General features: G+C 40.3%; 3 protein-coding genes across 6 annotated transcripts in view; 1 reads left to right on the forward strand and 2 right to left on the reverse strand.

The window, feature by feature from the left end:
• The window catches only part of pacrg (PARK2 co-regulated), a 226,836-nt gene that overhangs the window by 205,848 nt on the left and 502 nt on the right, over positions 1 to 20,486 (reverse strand). Inside the window, exon 2 of the mRNA XM_086050317.1 lies at positions 19,347 to 19,444. Coding sequence (XP_085906443.1) covers positions 19,347 to 19,444 — 98 coding nt within the window. The remainder of the gene's footprint in view (positions 1 to 19,346; positions 19,445 to 20,486) is intronic.
• Positions 765 to 11,172, forward strand: LOC147137415 (uncharacterized). 4 transcript variants are annotated; one of them, XM_086050325.1, is made up of 7 exons: positions 765 to 875; positions 7,446 to 7,528; positions 7,614 to 7,667; positions 8,022 to 8,300; positions 9,688 to 9,813; positions 9,903 to 9,930; positions 10,397 to 11,172. In XM_086050325.1, the coding sequence occupies exons 2-7, from the start codon at positions 7,483 to 7,485 to the stop codon at positions 10,491 to 10,493; spliced, it is 630 nt and encodes a 209-aa protein (XP_085906451.1). In that variant the 5' UTR covers positions 765 to 875; positions 7,446 to 7,482; the 3' UTR covers positions 10,494 to 11,172. The 4 variants fall into 4 exon arrangements, with proteins under 4 accessions (XP_085906451.1, XP_085906449.1, XP_085906447.1 ...); XM_086050323.1 differs by having other exon boundaries at positions 7,446 to 7,667; XM_086050321.1 differs by lacking the exons at positions 765 to 875; positions 7,446 to 7,528 and having other exon boundaries at positions 7,649 to 7,979; positions 8,042 to 8,300.
• Positions 9,117 to 19,444, reverse strand: ptafr (platelet-activating factor receptor). The gene is made up of 4 exons (XM_086050312.1): positions 19,347 to 19,444; positions 14,368 to 14,697; positions 13,977 to 14,022; positions 9,117 to 13,167 (listed from the first exon to the last, which is right to left on the reverse strand). The coding sequence occupies exons 3-4, from the start codon at positions 13,989 to 13,991 to the stop codon at positions 11,992 to 11,994; spliced, it is 1,191 nt and encodes a 396-aa protein (XP_085906438.1). The 5' UTR covers positions 13,992 to 14,022; positions 14,368 to 14,697; positions 19,347 to 19,444; the 3' UTR covers positions 9,117 to 11,991.

Consider the following 20,486-nt stretch of genomic DNA (forward strand, 5'->3'; position numbering starts at 1 on the left):
ACACCAAAAACCAATTTTGTACTATATTGTTCTTTTAGGCCACGGAAAAAAATACTTCAATGCAATGGACAATTGGCTCCAACGGGACTGCCAGTTAATCAGTTAAATCGAGCTCCACTGTATAGTGAAGGGCAGAACAATGAAATGCTCTTCCACTAGATGGCAGAGGGTACAATTAACCTGACATCTGTTGCCATTCAGACAACAGGATAATAGCTTTGTGTTCTAAACTAAACTGGCCCAGATTTCCCATGAAGTAAATTTGAGTGCAAATTTAGACGAGGTCCTCATCATTTTGGCATTTGTGCTTTGTGATATTTTAGTTTGGTGCGAATGATTTTTCTAAAGTAAAATGTGTGTCTTATTACAAGTTTGGAAACACTAAATTGACTAATATGTTGCGGGTGTGGGGGCCGGTTCGACCCTCTGCGAACGTAGGTTAGAGGGTGAAAAAAAACTGCGTGGAGTCAAGGGTTATTATCCACTGATGGTCTGCAAATTCATCTGTGACACATGAAACATAATCCCAATGTCAGATTGTGTTTAACATTTTCTGCGACACGAGTGCACGTGCATGGATATACATGAGTACCATCTGGTGCCGGTTCCGCGGCCCTCCGGCTCCCATGTTGGATTACCCCCGTAGTATTTACCTCTTTGCAAATCCAGCCGGCAGCCTCTGATAGGGGCCATCTGTAATCTGAAGGTTATATTTGCATCGTGTGTGTATGTGCACATTTGGTAATTTGTCCCCAGCTCAGCGTTGGGACGGTATCATCTTCCCTGCGACATCTGTTCAACACGAGGCTGAGGGCAGCATCTGCACAGCCGAGTAGCGGGACGAAGCAGGCCGCACAAGTATCGTCATGACATCGGTGCGTACGTACACGCTGAACACCGGTCAATTCATGAGGAACCTACTGTTCGCATTGTTTCGGGAGAAGCGTTGAGCTGTTTAGTCCGTGTCTTGTTTTGTTTCACAAAACAGTGGGGCCTTGGTCTACGACCGTTCCGGCGTACGAGATTATGTGGGCAATGTTCAAGTACAGTGACTTGCTGCCTATTCACGGTTTTCTTTTGCAAATTCACCTATTGACACTTATTTCTGTGAAACAAACCCTCAACTATAATTCACTGAAGAACTTACCTTTTTGTATTTTTTTTTGTTTGGTCTTATGCTATAACATTAGAAGAATGCTACAAGATGGACAGAGTACGGTGGTGCCTTGCGATACAAGTGGATGATTTTTGTATGTGTGTGGATGTGTGCATGTTTCGGCCACTCCCTGTTCAAATTTACTGATAAAGTAAACATAAAACAAAGAGCATTACATGTTGTGTACTTAAAACAAACACATAAGTTTGTCTTAAAGTCTGTTAGCTCAATGCTAACACTTAATGGGAAACGCCATAGACAAGGTCAACCTTCAGCAATGGATATTTGAAACTAAACATTGGACAAAGATGGATAATAAACCACTAACAGGCATATATTCTTTATCCTCTGTGAAGAATGACTAAAATTACAATGTCTTATTGAGGAGCTAAGACTGTCTCCATATATATATATATATATATATATATATATATATATATATATATATATATATATATATATATATATATATATATATATATATATATATATATATATATATTTATGTCTGTATTATGCTGCACCCAAGTGGCTATGGTGTGCACACCAGAAGGAGCAGCACAATCTCCATTGGATTAGCATAAAATATGTGAATTTATATTCTATTTTGTCTGTTTTATATAGTATAGTAAAAATTAATATAGAGTGCTATTTTCCTTAACTAAAACACAAAACTAACATTTTTGATGGATTTCTTTGTAAGGCCGGAATGGCATTTCTATTCATTTCAGTGGGGAAAGATGATTTAAGGTACGACTGTTTTGAGTACGAGCAATTAAAGTCGCGCTTGAAGGCACCACGTAATTGGTGTCAAGGAAGTACGTTGACGTGACACATCTGGATGGAGTGATGAACATATTCGTAATTATATGAGCTTGTATTTTGTTTGGCAACAGCATCCAAGTAAGCACTCGAGCAGCCAGTAAAGTCGCCCGTCGACACCAAAATGAGGCGGAAAAAAAAAGCTCTTGTGAAATTTTAATGCTTTTCTGACAACAACCCAAGTGGGGAGCATGCAGAGACTGCAAATGAATTTGCAGCTTACCCCGTTCGAGGGAGATGCGATGTGCATGATCATGTCAGTTTTGTGGCGCGATGAAATATGACATGAGCACTGTGCCATTTCCTGCCTGGCACAGGAAGTGCCCATCTGGACGCGAGTGCTGTCCGTCCTCTTGTTGTTGTTGTTGTTCCATGCTGTTGCAAAGTCGCGTGTCACGCCGCCACTCGTTTCCGCGCTGTTATTATTTGGGAAGCACCACACGGGGTGAATGCCGGGACATGGAGGGAAATGGAGGGGAAAGAGTTGTTGTTTAAAATTGAGCTGAAAGTGGATAAAACCAGTATTGTTTTTTGGGGCCTTGTAGTGTACACGACAGTGGCACTTTGAAGTCTGGAAACACAAATAGGCCTTGAAGAGTATTGTTAGTTATTTCCATATTAATAACAATTTTAAGCAAACTCTTAAAACCGCTTAGTCAAAACTTAACCCAAATTGGGTGAAAAGGCTACCCCAGCACTGGGTACAAAAAGAGGGGCCGAGCCAATGCTTGGTTATTCAACTGTTCGCGGTTGACAAGGATTGAGCCCTGCCGCAAATAGCAAAATGAAAAAAATTAATAATTGACGCCGCTCCACAATAAACCATGCCAAAATCAACGTCATTATCATTTCAACCTCATTTTACAACATAACCATTAAAGCGGAAGTCAACCCAAAAATGTTCTTTACAAGAATATGTTCTACACAGACCCACTCGTGGAAACATGGCATTCTGATTAACATTGCGTTTATGAGTTAAGCGGTAAAATCCACCCGTTTGTTAGCCAACTCAGGGGGCGGCCATTTTGTCACTTGCTGTCGACTGAAAATGACATCACAGTTGCTCAGGGCTCAGATAGCAACCAATCATGGCTCAGCTTCAGAAAACAGGTGAGCCGTGATTGGTAATTTTCAGTCGAAAAGAAATGACAAAATGGCCGCTCCCTGAGATGGCTAAAAACGGGTGGATTTTGCTGCTTTGAATAATGGATGGATTGATGAGTGCGAGTGTCAAGCAAATGCCAAGACCTCCATTATTTGTTAGCTTGAGTTTTTTAATAACCACTCAGCAAAGCAAAAACATGCAGCGAAGACTCTTAACTTCTGCAAACAGCCCAGGCTAAATCCAGCTCCTTTCCAACATATGCTATGATCTTAGAACAGTCTAGATGTACAGTATTACTTCAATATACCTGTACTTTATTGACACCAATTACTAGCCCACATTCCTCTTAGCCAGGGATTGGCACCATTTTGTGACTCTAAAACTAACCAATCCTACAGCAGTAGCAAAGTCATAAGTAAATCTTTGTAAAACAATCAAATGAATAACATGAGGTACGACATCACAATGTATTCTCAAACTAGTTCATTGCACGCCTTGAAACGGAGACTGACAGCCACCCATACGACCGTGACATCCCCAGAGGAAGCTGAACAGTAGCCGCTAATCGTCACGGCAACTTAAGAGAAGGAAATGTGACTGGATGTCATCCTTCCTCATGCGTTACCACTGAACAGCATAATAATGTTGCCTCTTCAACAGAGAAATGAGTGCAGCCCCCAGCAGACCTGATGAGGCACCCGCAGATTTGCATATTCATGGATTTAAAAAAAATATATACTATTATTATTTTGCTCGTCCTACCCCACCCCCCCATTTCCTTCCGTTTTTGGTTGAAAACACAAATATCAATCAATCAATCACATTTATTTATATAGCACTTTTCATACGTAAAAATGCAACTCAACTGTGCAATAAAAATGTCCAAAACACAACATAAAAGGAAGACCCGCGACCGCCCTCCCTCCCAACAAACCCAAAGACATATATCCGCCAGTACATCAGAAAATAGAGTTTTATCAGTGGTTCTTGAAGTTATTTGGGGACTTGTTAACTTATTATTATTCATTTAGGCATTTATTTATGTTTTTACTAGTTTTTGAACCCCCAATGAATTTCAATGAGCGTCAATTATAAACAGATTTTCTCTATTTGTGGCCCGAGTTAGGGTTATGTACACAAGCAGGCTACCTGTACAGTACTACTACTACTGCTATAGAGTGTGAATACTTTTTCCAACTCTGACGAATATGAGGTAACATGAGGTAAATTATAATGACGCTTTTTTTTTTTTTAACCAAAATACTTTCTGGTAAATCCAGCAATAACAAAACAAGAATTGGTAACAATCTCCCCATCAGCAAGCTAACCAGAGGCTGAGTGAAAGGTAGTGAGCGTCCTCTGGTGGCCTAAAGTTCACATGCTCACAGACAAACGTCTTTGTAAAAGGAGCATTTTGATCCAACACTTGTGGTTTGATGTGGATTATTAGATTAAATATAATTAAATCAGATAAAAATATACATACATACATACATACATATATATATATGTTTTCTCTGTGTAAAACATTTTATTATCTGACGACACCCCGCATGTTATAACCAGTGGCAGGCGCTGCATCCAGCAGATAATATGGATCATTAGCACATGAAAGGCATAAACTATTGTTCACACACACACACACACACACACACACGCACGCGCACGCACACCCCCGCACACACACACACACACACACACCGCTTTAGTGGTGATGTGAAACTCAACAGGCATGACTGTGGCACATCTGGGCCAAGCAGAATAATGAACGAATGTGTAATGAGTCATGAAATAATGATGATGAATAATGACTCTACACGTGTACACGCTGCACACACGTATGACAAGTGCATGACTATTTATCTTAACTGCACGCTGTGATATGTTCAACTGTCCAAATTCTGTTCAAATTCATTAGGAGGAAGTCACGCTTCTTGGTGAGCATTTGATTGTTTTATGGTCGGGATTCTTTTGGCATGAACAAGCAAGTGGGTTTTCCTTAAAGCTTACAACAATTAAGATATGAATTACAGGAAGAACGTTTGACTGTTTACATTCTTTTGTCCTTCAGTATTTAACTTTACGACAGAAGGAAAATCAGCCATTTTTAAAATGGGAATTTAATTTAAAATTATCACCCTAATTTGAAACCTTACTTTAAAACCCTGCCCCCACTATGAAATCCAAACATTAAATCCTAACCCTTCTTTAAATCCTTGCTTTGAAACACTAACCCTATTTTGATAGCCTACTTTGAAACCCTAACCCTACTTTGAGATACTTACCCTACAATGAAACTACTTTTGAAACCCTAATCCTACTTTGAACTCCTACTTTGAGGATCTAACCCAATCGAAACACTACTTTGAAACCCAACCCCTATTTTGAAACCTAATCCTACTTTGAAACCCTTATTTTAAATCCTGAAAATGTACTGCAAGTTCAGCTTGAGACACTTGATCTTTGTCCACATTGAGTACGTTGGTTGTAAAAAACACGCCACTTATCCAGACTTTCAGCTTGGCTTGCCTAAGGTGAGAGTTTTGGATTCCAGTTGGTCAACAATTTGAGTGTTCCATCACAGACTGAGCCTGAAGGTGACCACTTGTGGGAAATGTTTTTATGGCTAGTGTGTTGAGTGTGGCGATGATAAGACTTTAGCCGCGAGCGCTGACTATTAAAAGTTGACTCAAGTCTACTTTTTACTGCCCTCCGGCTCTGATCTGACGGAAACAGTTTAAAAGGTTGAAACTGCTTGATTGTCGGGACATTAGGAGCCCTGAACATATTTTTTTTTTGTTTAAGTTTTCAAAAAATTTAAGTAAAAAAATACATAAACCAGTGATTCTCAAAGTGAGGCCCCTCGAGTAGTGACTGTGCATAATGTTACGATGGATTAAACTACATTTAATACAGGACAGACATTTTTTTAAGTTAAACTCAGTTGTATTTAACATATAAGTACAATACGTGGGTGAAACGAGTCCTTGCGCAATCCAAGTACTTTGATTAAAAAATGAATTATGTACACAAAAAAATGTCTAATTCATTTCGCTGACATTAACCATCTAATTAATTTGGCTGACATTAACATACGACGCCTGTTGCCAACGTTAGTGTCTAGAAGATAGCAGCTAACCGCTAAGCTAGTGCCTCATAGGCCGGAAAGAGCCGTTGGACTACTGTTCAAAGACAGTTTAATCGGCAAAAATAATGACTCTTCACACTTTTGCTGACAGCCTGACACAGTTGCAGTTCCTACTGGTATTTTTTTTTTTTCTAACAAACCAGGCTTGCTCAACTGTGCTGTTTCCGCCAGCAAAATCGCTACAGTGGTTCTGACGTCATTTTGTCCCATACTCACTCACTAATGTTTCTAGAGAAGAAAATATAGTGTGCTGCTCGGCACAGTTTAAATTTCAGTCAAAAACGATGATTATCTAAACATGAAAACCAGAGGGTCATTCATTATTAAGTGAAATGTGCTATTTTCTCTTCTGTATTCATAATTGTTCTTTAACAAAGCAAAAATATGTTGTTTTGTTTGTATCCGAATACTAGAGTTAGTTTGTTTTAAAACGTTTGTTTAGGTACAATTTGTTGTTAACTTTTGAGTGTAACACAATGTAAAGACCCTGTCAATTGAATCACAGTCGATGATAGATAGTTCGCACATACCCAAAAACACTTCTGTTTGCTATAATTCTTCATTCTTGGGGTACTTTGACAAAATCACGTCAAAGAGACACCTGCAAAATGTTTATAATTGCAAAAATAAACGTATAATACAGTATGTCTCCTTGAAGGCATATTTTTCGCAAAAAATATAGGATTTGGCAGTTCCAACGTGGAGTACTTTTTTGGTATAAAAGGATCCACTCATCTGGACTTCGTAGGTAAGCGTCTTGGATGGGCCTAGAAAGGACAACACCAAAATCCAAATGAAAGTCCTTTGTCTATAAAAAGTTGGTCAGGTTGACCAAGCCAGTGGTTGTGCTGAAAAAAAAAAAAACAAGGAGTAGAAACCGAAAATAAAACCAATATGTCACACTCAGTGGACAAAAGGACTTGGACAACGCCTTCTAATCTCTTACCTCTGGTGTATATTCCTCTTTGCATTTTTTCTTCCCTTTTCATTCTTTTATAAAAAGTGTCCCAAGAACCCCCCCCCCCCCAAAAAAAAAAAAATAAAAATAAATAAAAACGCAGAGTGGATCCTTTGATCAAACCTATATTTATACATCACATCATCTCTGTCACCATTATTGTTTTGTTGTACCTTATTTGTTTGACATGTGTTAAGGGAACTCAACACTTCCCCTCTCGTCCCTGTGCCCATCTCACTTCCTCCATCATCACCAGAGATTCGACTCACTTCTGACTGTCACGCTCAAACAGCATGGCCCTCTCACACAGCCTCTTCTTATGCTACATCTTCTGCACAGGTAACATGTTAAATGTCCTATTTAACATCATTATATATACGATATTCAAATTCTCTTGTACACAAGTTTCCTGTTGTTTTAACAGTTGACGTCCAGCCTGCACAGACTATCGCCAATACAAACACCACGATCGGGAACGGTAAACTTCATTGTGATTCTCGTTTCGCTCCTTCGCGATTGGAGTGAGTGAATGGAGCTAATTGCTCCCATCAACATGAAAAATATGTGTTGGCATTGTTTTTAACATCAATGTGTCAGCAGGACTGAGCTACTGTATTTCTACCAAATGTTGAGGAAGAGCTTGTTTTTCCTCTGTAGCTTACCGCTTTGTTCGAGTGCTAAGTACTATGCTCCAATGAGAAGAGTTCGACAATCCATCCCGGGAGGCACATGTCAACCGGTGGCACCAACAGGAGCAAGATGCTCAAATTCTTTCAAAAGAAAGCCACAGGTATATTTCATCTTCCTGCGCTTTTCCACCCCCCATCACCAGGCACTCTCCCTGCTCTACAGCTGACAGCCACACCGGACTACCCGGTGGCAGCGGGTCAGAAGGTCAGCCTGCACTGCTGTGCACCGAGCTCGCCAGCCTTTGACAAGTGGTACTGGCAACGACGGGGGAAAGAGACGTGGGAGGAAGTGGCCAAGGGGGGCGAGCTCACCCTGAGCCAGCCGTGGCAGAGCGGGCTGTACCGCTGCGTCGCTCAAAGCCATCTAAACGAGAGTGTCAGTCCCAGCCATACAGTGTTTATCATCTCCATTCATGCAACAGGTTGGTGGCACAATCAGAAAATGCATAAATACAGTGGCCCAGGACGACCCCAAACCGGTAGTCTGTAGCATTTTTCGCAAGGTTTATGACGTTTTTCACGTGTACTAATATGAGACTTTAATCAAAAAGAAAAAACATTTAAATGACTTTCTCCATATAACAGCACAACTTGCTTTCATGAGATTACTTTATTATCCTAACCTTTCCTCAAAATACATGTTCTTATAACATTTCACTTTCAATCTCATCACTTTTTCTAGCAGTGTTAAGACTTCTTTCTAATGTATTTACAACTACAGTCTTTTAACATCTGTACTATTTATTTCAAGACTATGATATTTTGTCATTATATTATGACTTTATCCTCTTAACATTAGAGTTTTTATTCTTAGAATTACATTTTATTTTAGCATTTTCCATCACATTTTGACTTCATTCTCTCAACATTATGGATTTTTCTTGTAAGATCAGAGTATGCCTTTAAAGACTATAACTTTTTGTCATAATAGTATGACTATCCTCTGAAAGAAAGAAGTCGACCCAAGAATATGTTCCTTGTGAGCCCACTAGACACTAAACAAGGCATTCAGATAAATATTGCGTTTGTGGAATAAGAGTCAATCCACCCGTTTTTAGCCATCTCTGGAGGCGGCCCTTTTGTCATTTTGTCGACTTAAAATGACATCACAGTTGCTCAGGGCTCAGGTAACAACCAATCACGGCTCACCTGTTTTCTGAAGCTGAGCCGTAATTGGTCGTTACCTGAGCCATGAGCAGTTGTGATGTCATTTTCAGTCGACAGAAGTGACAAAATGGCCGCCCCCTGAGATGGCTAAAAATGAGTGGATTTTGCTGCTTAACTCATATTGCACAAACACACTATTAATCTGAATGCCGTGTTTCAACTAGTGGGTCTGCTGGGAACATATCCTTGAAAAGAAGTATGTTTGGGTTGATTTCCACTTCAACATTACTTTTTTTTCTTCTTACAACTACATTTTCTTAACTTTTTTCTCATGTGATTGATTATGACTTCTGTTGTCATATTTTTATTGTTTTTGTAATATGTATTTATATTACAGTCTGGTCACGTTTGCAAGTATTTGAATCAACAACCCAAAACTAAATTGGAGATACTTTTATACATTTCACGTGTTGCTTTTTTGAGGACCAATAGCTTCTTTTAACATTTGCTAGTACCTCTGTAATTTTGTGTAGAAAAACTGCGACTAATGCTTGTAGTTGATTTCACTGTTGCAAAACACTTATCAGTGCTTGTGGTGACGCCTTGGCCATGACCGCATCCATCTTGTCACCCTTCAACCAACATGTACACTGACACACATCTGACCTTCCTTTTTTCTTTAACTATGTATTTGTTTTACAGGGAATGTAGGAATAACTGCCTTGGTTCTCTCTCTTCTGGCCTTGATTATGAACATCACCGTCATGTTTTGGCTGGGCTGGCAAAAACATAGAGACAAGGGGAGCCCTGCCAACATGGGAGCTAAAGGTACAACATAGCACAACAGAGAATAGCAAGAAAGGGGAAAAAAAGGCAAATATGCTTAACTCTTTTTTTTTTTTTTTTTCTTTAAAAAGGTTTTCCAGTGGCTGGAAAGGAACCAAAGTAAGAAGCAAATGTTTTATATATCTTATTACTCCAAAAAACTTTATAATGTATGTATTTCAAATTATTATATGTTTATTTTAAGGTAAATATTTATATTATATTTTTATATAGTACATTGGCTTTGTAAGAATGAATATAAAACGCCTAAACATTTCTGTTCAAATGCCAGATTTGTGTGACATATACATATATATATATATATATATATGTATATATATACACATACATATATACATATATATATATATATATATATATATATATACACAAATCACACATTTACTGTACTGTATACACTTGCGTGCATATATATTCATTATTTAATCACACATTTATGTATTTTACTTATTGTATTACTTATTGTATTGTTATTGTATTGTATTTTATTTGTTTGTATTTTTTACACAGAAAAATATACATTCATGTATTTATTTGTTCTTTTTTTTTTTTTTTTTAATCGCAGGGGAGGTCTTCCCCAGGCTGAGAATGACGGGCACGTGTACATGAATTATTCAAGCACTAACCTAACCTACACAGATCTGGATCCTATACAAGCGTGACTCCGAACAGCACGTACTCAGTTCTGCCATGAACATCTGATTAGGCAGATGAGAGCAGCTGAATCTGGACTCCAACTCATACAATCACTGGTCAAAAACCACTTGTTGACTAACTGTAGTCCACAGGTTGTGCTTACTGCCATTAAGCTCGTCACTATACATGGCGAAAAACACACCACGGGCATCTTGAAATGACGTGTAGGCTCACAGTCTTCTAATACAGAGAACTCACTGTTGGTTTTTTGTCATAATCGCAAAGGAGCTGAAAATGGCACGATATCAGACACTCAAAGGGAAAATGTAACATAAGCAGCGTTATTTCTGCGCCCATACGTTTGACTGGTGGGAAATGACGCCATGTCAAAAATAAAATCAGTGAAATGGCATTGACTACATTAACTTGACTAATGTTTTAAAGAGCAAAATTGTCTTTCGTCAGTTCTTTTGGTGGATTCTCATCAGATAAAGAATGTGAATCTCACAAACTTCTGCTTGCAAAACTTCTTCTTTTCTCTGCGTACTTCACACAGGAAGCCGGATTGGCGCAATTCAGTCTGCACATATAAAAAAGATGTGATTGTGGTCAAAACCAGCAGAACTTTTCTCTGCTGGCCTAAAAGAAGCACTGGTCTACATTTACAACCCAAATTCGAATCTTTGTTCCACAAAATTGTATTAATACATTCCCAGCAGTCTAATCTGTTCATATGATAGCGTTGACTAAACAGATTCCGGGTTTGTTCTCACAGGGCCACAGCGCCTGGCCCTCAATGATGTTATTCAACATTATTCAGTCCTCTGATTGGTTGGTCAGAGCAAAAATTGGTACAAACAACTTTGACTGGCAAAACACATCAGTGGCATTCCGCACGCATTTTAATAATCCGCATCTGTGGTTAATATGATGTATCTTGTATAAAGGTTTTATGTTGTTGTCATGTTATTAGCTAAATATTAGTTTGGAACTGCCCCAACCGATGTCTGTGTCACATCCTTGTATATTACGTTTTTTTTATAGTATTTTTGTCGTCTATTACTGCCATGTGATAGTGGTGGTTTTAAAAGTCACGTAATTCTTGCGCACAACCCGCCACTGCAAGGTAAGGAATCACATATTTGCAACAGGAGTCATACAATTCCACACATTCACTCCTGACACGTGACTTTTTTTTTTTTTCTTCTTTTCCAGATGGGATGGACATAAGAGTCACTGATGACGTAGTGGTACACTTGCCTGAGTTCGCTGCGAGCACAGTTTGTTCGCTTCCCACTAGAACCGTGACCGTGCGAATGTGAGTGTGTAAGGTTGTCTCTCTGTGTGCCTTATGATAAACTGGCGACAAGTCCAGGTTGTAGTCCGCCTTTGACCCAAAGTCAGCCGAGATAGGCCACAGCCCAGGACAAGCGGTCCGGAAATTGGCTGTGTGGATGGACGGACAAAAAAATTCTCCTGGTGTAACCCAGTACTTTAGTACGCCATCGCTTGGGTATGATTGAGTCATTGGAGCTCGGGCTGGTTGAGCTCATCAGGAAGTCTCTGGCTCTGGCGGCGACTGTCCAAAGATATCTGCGAGGTAACCGTGTGCGAGCATCTCTCGCCCTTCGCCAGCCTCTTGAGGTGAGCCACGATGAACCGTCGAAACTTCCTGGTGGCAAAACAATACACCACCGGATCCAGAACGCAGTTGAGGCCCATGAGAAGCAACGTGACCTGATGCGCGTCATTGAGCGTCTGCAAGGTCTCGCCATCCCAGTCCACGTGACCCCATCCCTTTTGGATCTGCAGTACCGCCAGTGTCCAAAAGCCTTGGACCATGTGATGAGGTAGGAAGCACAGGACGAATACGCCGACCACCGCCATGAGCATCTGCACAGCCCTGCGTTTCACCCCCGTGGGCCTCCTGGACGAGGAGATCGTCATGTTGGACTGCCTGGATAAAATTGTTCCGGACTTGATCTCGGACAGAGGAGCGGTTTGCGAGAACAAGGCTCGGGCGATGAGGAGGTTACACACCACCACGAGCGCGAAGACGACAAAAAACATTCCGATGATTGCGAAATGCATGGCGGCCACGACTCTTTTGGACGAGTCGCCCCCGTTTTGGTAGCCCTCGAAACAGCGGGTGACGTTGCCGTCTTGGTTGGTGCCCGGATTGGCCAGAAACGGAATCGCCATGGAGACGGTCATCAACCAGATGACGACGCAAACGGCGATTCCGCGGCGCCTGTGGTCCGACGAGGCAGCGTCCAGAGGCCGGGTGACCGCCCAGTACCGGTTGATGCTGATGGCGCCAAGGAAGAGGACGGAGCAGTAGGTGTTGATGAAGAACAACGAGCCAGTCAGTCGGCACAGGAAGTCTTTGTAGATCCACATGCCTTGCCGGCTGTAATAGCCAATCCAGAAGGGGAGGGCGCACACAAAGAGGAGGTCCGCGATGGTCAGGTTGGTCATGTAGATGCGTATTTCTCCCATGGCCTTGGCTTCTCGTAGGCAGCGTAGCACAAACAACACGTAGATGTTGGCAAAGAGGCCCACGACGAAGATGACGCCGTAGGCCGCGGGGAAAAGTTGATAACGAAAAGGCGAGTCCAGGAAGTTTGAGTCATTGCCAGATGCAAACGGCACAGTTGCGACTCCTGTGGAGTTTTCCGTCGTGGAAAGCTGCGTTTCTGTCTACGGGAGGCAAAACACAAACCACTGAAATAACCGAGATTCATCACATTGAAGTACATTTTGGAGGATATCTAAAGAAGCTGGTTATTATTTTTTTTTTTTTACGACGATAACTGTTGGAAATCCATTTCTACAAGTAGTGGCCTTCAACCTCAAACACAATCCATTCCAGGAGGCTGTTCAACCTTTTACTGTTTTCATTTTCATGTTCCCCTTAAGAGCAATGGAAAAGCCCAAAACACTTGAAGATGCGTGAAACTAACTGACAACTGAAGGAGCTCCCACACAAAAAATGCACAGGAAACACACAATGAGCCGTTGGACTGTTACGAGAATTGGACGGGATTTCCTGAGAGTAGGACGTCAAGATTCCTTCATTGAAGGACAAAACCACAAATGCACAATTCTGAAAACAAACATTCACGTACCGTATATGCAATAATGTCGTATTTTCACTTTAAAAACAGAATGAATCCAAGAAAAAAAAATAGCTCAAAGTGTTCACTGATTAAAACTGTGGCTATCATTTTAAATACGAGTTTATTCAAGAGTGAAAAGAAATCTCAATTCTACTTGCTACTCTCAGCATGGTCATTAATGAAATCACATCCTGAAAATGTGAATTGAAATGTACCCTCACCCTCCGAAGCCAAAGAGAAAGTTTGAGTCGTAATTCCTTTTGTCAGTTAGCTACACTTGATGTAGGTTTCACAATGAATTACGTCCCTTGTTACGTAAATAGTGCAGGTAAGAACAAACTTAAGACGAGGCATGAGAAGTGAACCAATACATTAAAAGGGAAGTTTTACCATGGTTTCTCGCATCTGGCGGCCTTTGTGTCCACTCGTATTTCAACTGTGAAAGAAAGTTAGAACGTGTTAAGCGGAAGCCAGTGTTTTTGGCAGATCATTGAGTCAAGACGCAAACATCTTTAATATGTGGGAAAAGAAAACAATCATTTCACAATTATTTTTGTCTGCTTCTGGTTAAAGATCTAACAGTGCTTTTCCCCAAATAATTTTACAAGTTTTCCAACTCTAATAAAAACTCTCAGATGTTAGATGTTTAATGTCAAATGAAATCATACCACTCAAATCCAAAAGTATATCCTGAGCATCTAGTGAGGTTATATCTTGCCAAATAATAGGATTTGAAGCACATAACAAGAAAATAATATGCACTAAACGGCTGCTGACTTACCACGCTGCGTCGTCTTCTCTGTGTGTTATCTGCGTGTCTGGAAGTGTCGGTGGGAGTCAAAGAGAAGGCGGGCATCAAGTATCATAAAGGAGGAGGTGCAAACGTCTTCTTGGGAAATCCCACATGGTGCAACGGCACTGACAGCCAAATTGAAGAAGACACGCCCATGCTGGAGAAATCTGGGAGTTTTGCTCTTACGTCACATTGAAATATGGCTTTTAATTAGGTCCTTGTGTGGTATTTTACCGCACTTGTGTTTTATTGATGCCCGCATTCCTGGATTTCAGAGATTTCCCGAACGCTCCGCTTAAGACCCTCATCTGAAATAAACTATTAAAAATACAGTAATCAGTACATACGGTACATCCAATGGCAAAGAGGGACAAGTGTGATGAAAGAAATTACTTTTTTTTTTTTAAATGAAGAACATTTGTAATGCTAAATAGCACATAGTTAAAGACTAGTCAATGATAATGACTAGCATTAAAATGATCAAAGAGGTAATAAAAGTACATTTTTACATTCATACCACAAAAGTGTATTTCAAAGAGTAGTTATTATAGTTTTACCTAGTTTTACGCGGGTATGGCGGTAAAGAACGTTAAAATGTTTCATGAACCATAACCTGTGATATTTTCTAAACCATACTGAAAGGAAGATCTGTTTCTTGTTGTTTTGGGGAACTTTGGAGAAATTAAAGTTTGTATTGCACAATTTCCCTATTTGGTGTCATGTGATTCATTTGGTTTTCATGCAATTTATTTATTTTATTTAAGTTTGCTCTGTCATTCACTTTTCGAGAGTGAGTTAAAAGGTAGCAAAAAAAATCTTGTTTAAGTCACGCCAGTTTCATTGAACTTAATCTTGTATTGATATGGAACAAATGTGTCCCAAATGAACACCTAAATTACAGCATTACATAGGTTATATTTTATTTTATTTTATAGGAAATCTCAAGTTTGTATCTTAATTCGCTTGGGTATTACAGTACCGGTAGATCTTTATGGAACTTATCCAATGTGATGGACGGTTGACAGTGTTGCTTTTTAACCACTAGAGGTCAGACCAGGCCTACAAAGGAGGCCTCACAAAGTTGCATGAGCATGTGTCTTCTCTTCTCTGAACCACACTGTAAATCTAAATTGGTACAATTAGCTTGGCAATCAAACCAGGAAAACAACTATTCTTTACGGTGGCTGTGCCCTATATGACGACAGGGCATACACCGTTACCACCACTTTATGGCAATGCAAGAAAAGAGAACTAAATGATTACCAAAGTAGCATTAGTATTTTAAGCTAGTCGGTTTGGTTGACAAATCTGTACACAGACCAACACACCAACGACCAAGACTGTTTGACATGGTGGCTAGATTGTGTACACGAGTGCATCCTTCTTGTGATGTAATCACATACACAGTTGCGAGAATGAAATCCTCTATCAGACTTGTACAAACGTAGATTAGAAACAGGCCTATTGGGTTGAGTAACCTGTACATTGACCATGACACAATTGAATCAGGCTCTGCGACATTAGCCTGGAAATCTAGACTCAACGTGCCAGTAATTGAGTCTGGTCACAGTCGCATTGTTCTTTTGGGACCGGACCGAGCCGTGGTCGACGGCGGGATGTCCAGACCCGTTTTTTTTTCATGCAGAAAAAAATTGTGGCTTTTGGCTTGCAACATAGTATCTCAAACATCCTACCTTCCATTTCAGGATACAGGCCTAAGCCCCATTCCAATCCTCCTTCTTTCTGATTGGGATGTTCAATGCCACTTTTTCTCACCGATAAAGGCTTTTAGATTTAATTAACTTAATAACAATTAATCGTGAATAACCCTCTTTATTCCTGACGTTTATGATGTTCCGCCGACGTGTTTAACCGCTGCAGTGTAGCGCCAACTACTGACGAGGAGGGCTTACTCGATGTCAGATTTTTTTTTTCCCCCTTAAGGATCAGTGGCTGGTATCGGCAGCCTTCGCAAGTACCCGATATCTTGAAATAGGGCTGGTATCGGCCCATTACGGCTACCTGGTATCGGTACTTGCCCATCCCTACTTCTGACTAGTCTCATGGCAAATCATTTCACTCATGACAGCTGTTGTCACAGGACTCTGAAAAGTATTACCCTCATCTCAGATTCGAATCAGATCTATTGGGTTGGAATATCCTGTACATGGACCACTACACAAATGAGCCAGGCGTCACCAGTCGTAGAGTGTCAAAGCAAACCACCTCACTTTTGACACCATTTGTCACAGGACTCTTTGGGGTTGAAAAATGTTTACACTGACCACAAAACAAATGAGCCATGTATCACCTGTCAAAATCCTACCCAATACGTCAGTCGGTCGGTCTGTCAGTATGTTTTGAAACTTGAACATTTGAAATATAATGGGTTCTGTTCAACAACAAATGCTGATGATTAATGCTGCCAGCACGCTATTAGATCCATTCTCATCTTTAGAGTTTCGATTTAATCAGACAAACCGTGAGGCTACTACAATCCCGCACAGCTCTCTCCCGTGTAGCTTGACTATGAGCCCAGGTGTGCAGAGACGGCAAAAGGAGAGCTGCCAGGACCATAACAGCTTTTTTATGGGCGAGCTTGCTTTTGCCCTAAAAAGAGCTGTGTAGTCAGAAGTCAGGCATTCCTCGAGGAGACAGGAAGGGAGAGGGAGCCATATGTGCAGAACGCTTCATATCTCGTTAACACCTTTTTTTTTTTTTGTTCCTTCGCCACTCCGCCCTTGGTGACATGGGTGACAAAGATGGGTGCTCCGATGAAGCTGCACTAACATATCGCCTGGCATAGCGCCCCAATAAAATCTCTCTCAGGGAGCTTTACTGCATGCCAGAGGCTGAGTTTTGAGGAATGTCCCCCCACAGTGAGAAATAGTACAGCATGGGAGGGGGAGCTCTACAGGCAGGGACATCTGTACTTCTAAATTAGATGAAACTTGACAAAGGGATGTTTTGTTTTTTATTCTTAGGCGATCAAAGCTTGTTGGATAGGTTTGAACCTAAGTGCTTAGGAGCTTGGGGACATTAAGGGTTGCTGGTTCAAGTCCCGTTGCAGACTAAAGTGTGGGGTTTGATGGGACATGTGCAACAATAGCTTTGATAATGTGTCCCTATAACGTCCATAAGATCCTCGAAACGTTTTTGCATGTGTATGTTATGCTTCCGACAAGGCCCCCTCAATAGAGTATTAAAAGCTAGCTGCAGCTCATCTAGAACGCTGCAGGTCGGGTTCTGACCAGGGATCAGAACATATTACATAATTACACTGGCTCTCAGTCAGCTATAGACTTTAAAGTTCTATATCTGGTCTATAAATCACTGGATGGTTTAGGTCCTGAATATAAAAATGAACCTCTAATGGAATACAGAGGCAGCCGGGCTCTGAGGTCAGTAGACTCGGGTCAAATAGTGGAGGCCAGAGTTCAAAAGCGAAAATGGTGAAGCAGCATTAGGTGATATGCTGCACACAAATGGAATATACTGCCAGCAGAAGTGAAGTCAGCCCCAAGGGTGAATGTTTTTAAATCTAGATTAAGAGCTATTCTTTTTCGTAAGCATGTGATCTCTCTTTTAAAACATTTTAAGATCATTTAAAAATAGTTGGGTTTTTTTGCACTGTACTTTCTTTTAGTAATTTTTGTAAGCTGTCTTTTATTTCTGCGCTCTGTTTTTAAATGTCTTTTGTGCTTTGTTTTAAAAAGGTTTTTACATGTTGTACTTTTAATCGTGCAAAGCACACTGAGTTGCATTGTGTATGAAATGCTTAGGTTTTCCTATTAACTAGTAGTACCACAAAGTACGCTCGCAATGTAGCTCACCAATTTTTCAACATTGAAAACATCACTTTTTTGAAGCATATTTATCAATGTACAAAAACCCAAGATTGCTATTTAAATTCCGTAACTCCGAAGTCATCCATTTTTATCTACATAATAAGAGAGTAGCATGAGAGCAACAATGCATGCAGCGATGCACACAATGCTGCAAGAGCTGGATGTCTTAGGATAAGTGCATGTTTCCTGACACGACATGCTGCCCCACATTTGGACTCATCTGGGTTATATGTGTTTAAATACCGGCCATAACCCGCTCTGGGAGGACAGTGAATTAAGCACATTAATCCACATCCTCGCTGTTAAAAGAACACAAAGTAGTAAAGCTACATAAGCCGCGTTGTAGCGTAAAGTCCTTCATTGATTTCAATTCTCCCTTTGCTTTTTTATGATGTCGTCATAATATCGTCAGGTGACTATTGACCCCCTCACTGGACCCTTGCACTGTTTGACTGTGTGTAATTCCAGGGATGTGCACAGGATTATGTAGATTAGTGCACAGCTGCAGTGTTTGCAAGTGCCTCTGGATAAGATAAAAATGCCTCCTGTGTGAAACACAAGAAAGAAAAAAAAAAAAAAAAGGAAGCAGAGGCCATGGCATGTGCGTGCTATTGACAAACTCTTTTTGGAACAGAGTTGATTTTGTTGGCTGGTGAGGGATGTTTGCAATTAGGAAGGATGTTGGCTCGAATGCGAGCTCTTCCTGAATCAGGTGGTCCGTGTAGCATACAGTACAAGGCGGACTACGTTCACTGGAAAACATGTGTTCGCGCTTTGCATCGCCGTCTGTATCGTACATTTGCATTTATGTCATTTGATATATGGAAGCCACTTACCCACATGACAGAAACATGTGTGTGATCGTTCCCAGGAGGGATGGAACATGACATATATGCACGGCCATATGAAAATATCCATGTCTGTCTTTACTTATGCAGCCAAACTGCTAAAGATGCCAATGTTGGACAATTTGGGATTTGACATTTTGGGATGTGCATGATCCTGGACTAATTACTTCGATTTTCCATTTCCCATGGGGAAATCTTGTTTCAAAATCAGAAAGGTTGATATTCTTGTTTGATTCTTTCTGCTATGTTAGAAATTTAAAAACAGACTCACATACTGCCAAGATTTCCAAGCTGCCGCATCCATGCTCGGTTCACACCGGCGTCTGAAAGGTTGCACCTCTGTGTTGACTTCTTTGGTATCCTCCCCGCCTGAAGAAAGGAGTGTGAGCATTATTTTAACTCAAGAAGCTCATAAACCTTTGGGGAAAAGGGTTAGAATAAGACATATTTTAAAAAACACACACAATATTAAAGTTTCTGCAGGCATCAGCAAATCTAATTTAATACTCATAATGCAGCTTATAATGCAACTTAAAACAAATTTAATGCCCACGTCCAACCGCATATACACACACGCACAAACGCTTACACAAACATGCATGGCAGTGGATTGAATTTTTAAAATCATATTTAAGTCCATGATTTCCATAGTTAACTTGTGATTAATCACATATTTTATATCTGTTCTAAATGTACAATACAATATAATTTATATAAGTTTTTATACTCTAGTTATTTAACATAAACCTGGACTAAAATGTTCAAATATTAAATATTTTATTGAAGAAACAATCCCATTGCTAATATAGTTTATGTTACATTGACCAGCACTACTGATTCTCAAGGCCATGGGCAGATTAGTTTGACATGGCGGCACAAAGATGATTAAATCAATGTTATTTCCCAAAAAATAATCTAACATACCCAGACACATACTGTAAATTGTGCAGCAATTATGTAACATGAAGAGAATAGACCATTGGGAACAAATGAACACAAGTCAATGGGAGAAATATAAAATACCGGCTCTAAATGTAGGTCATTTCTTCTGGTAGTGTTCAGGCCAGAAGAGAAGGCCTTTCTGTCCCTGTTTACCACTGCTACCAAGTATATACTGTATGTGCATGCAGTCTATCATTATATTTCTGCAGCTCTTTTATTCCTCATAACAGTAGATTTAAGTAGAGTGGGGAGCTTAAAAAGAGATTGTGCTTAATCTCATATAAACAACTGCATTACCGAGCGCTGCTTTAATGCAGTTGCAGATGCCCTTGTGGCTTTATAGCGCACAAAAAGCCAGTTTTATCATGCCACAACTTGCTTCGTACAGCATTGTGTCTGTATGAGAGGAACTATGTCACATTGGCTGTGCACACCGGCTTGACTCGCTCTTGTATGTGTATGTGGAGGA

This window comes from Filicampus tigris, chromosome 13, assembly GCF_054856515.1.
Source record: "Filicampus tigris isolate MCC_2025a chromosome 13, RoL_Ftig_1.0, whole genome shotgun sequence".
Lineage (NCBI taxonomy): Eukaryota > Metazoa > Chordata > Actinopteri > Syngnathiformes > Syngnathidae > Filicampus > Filicampus tigris.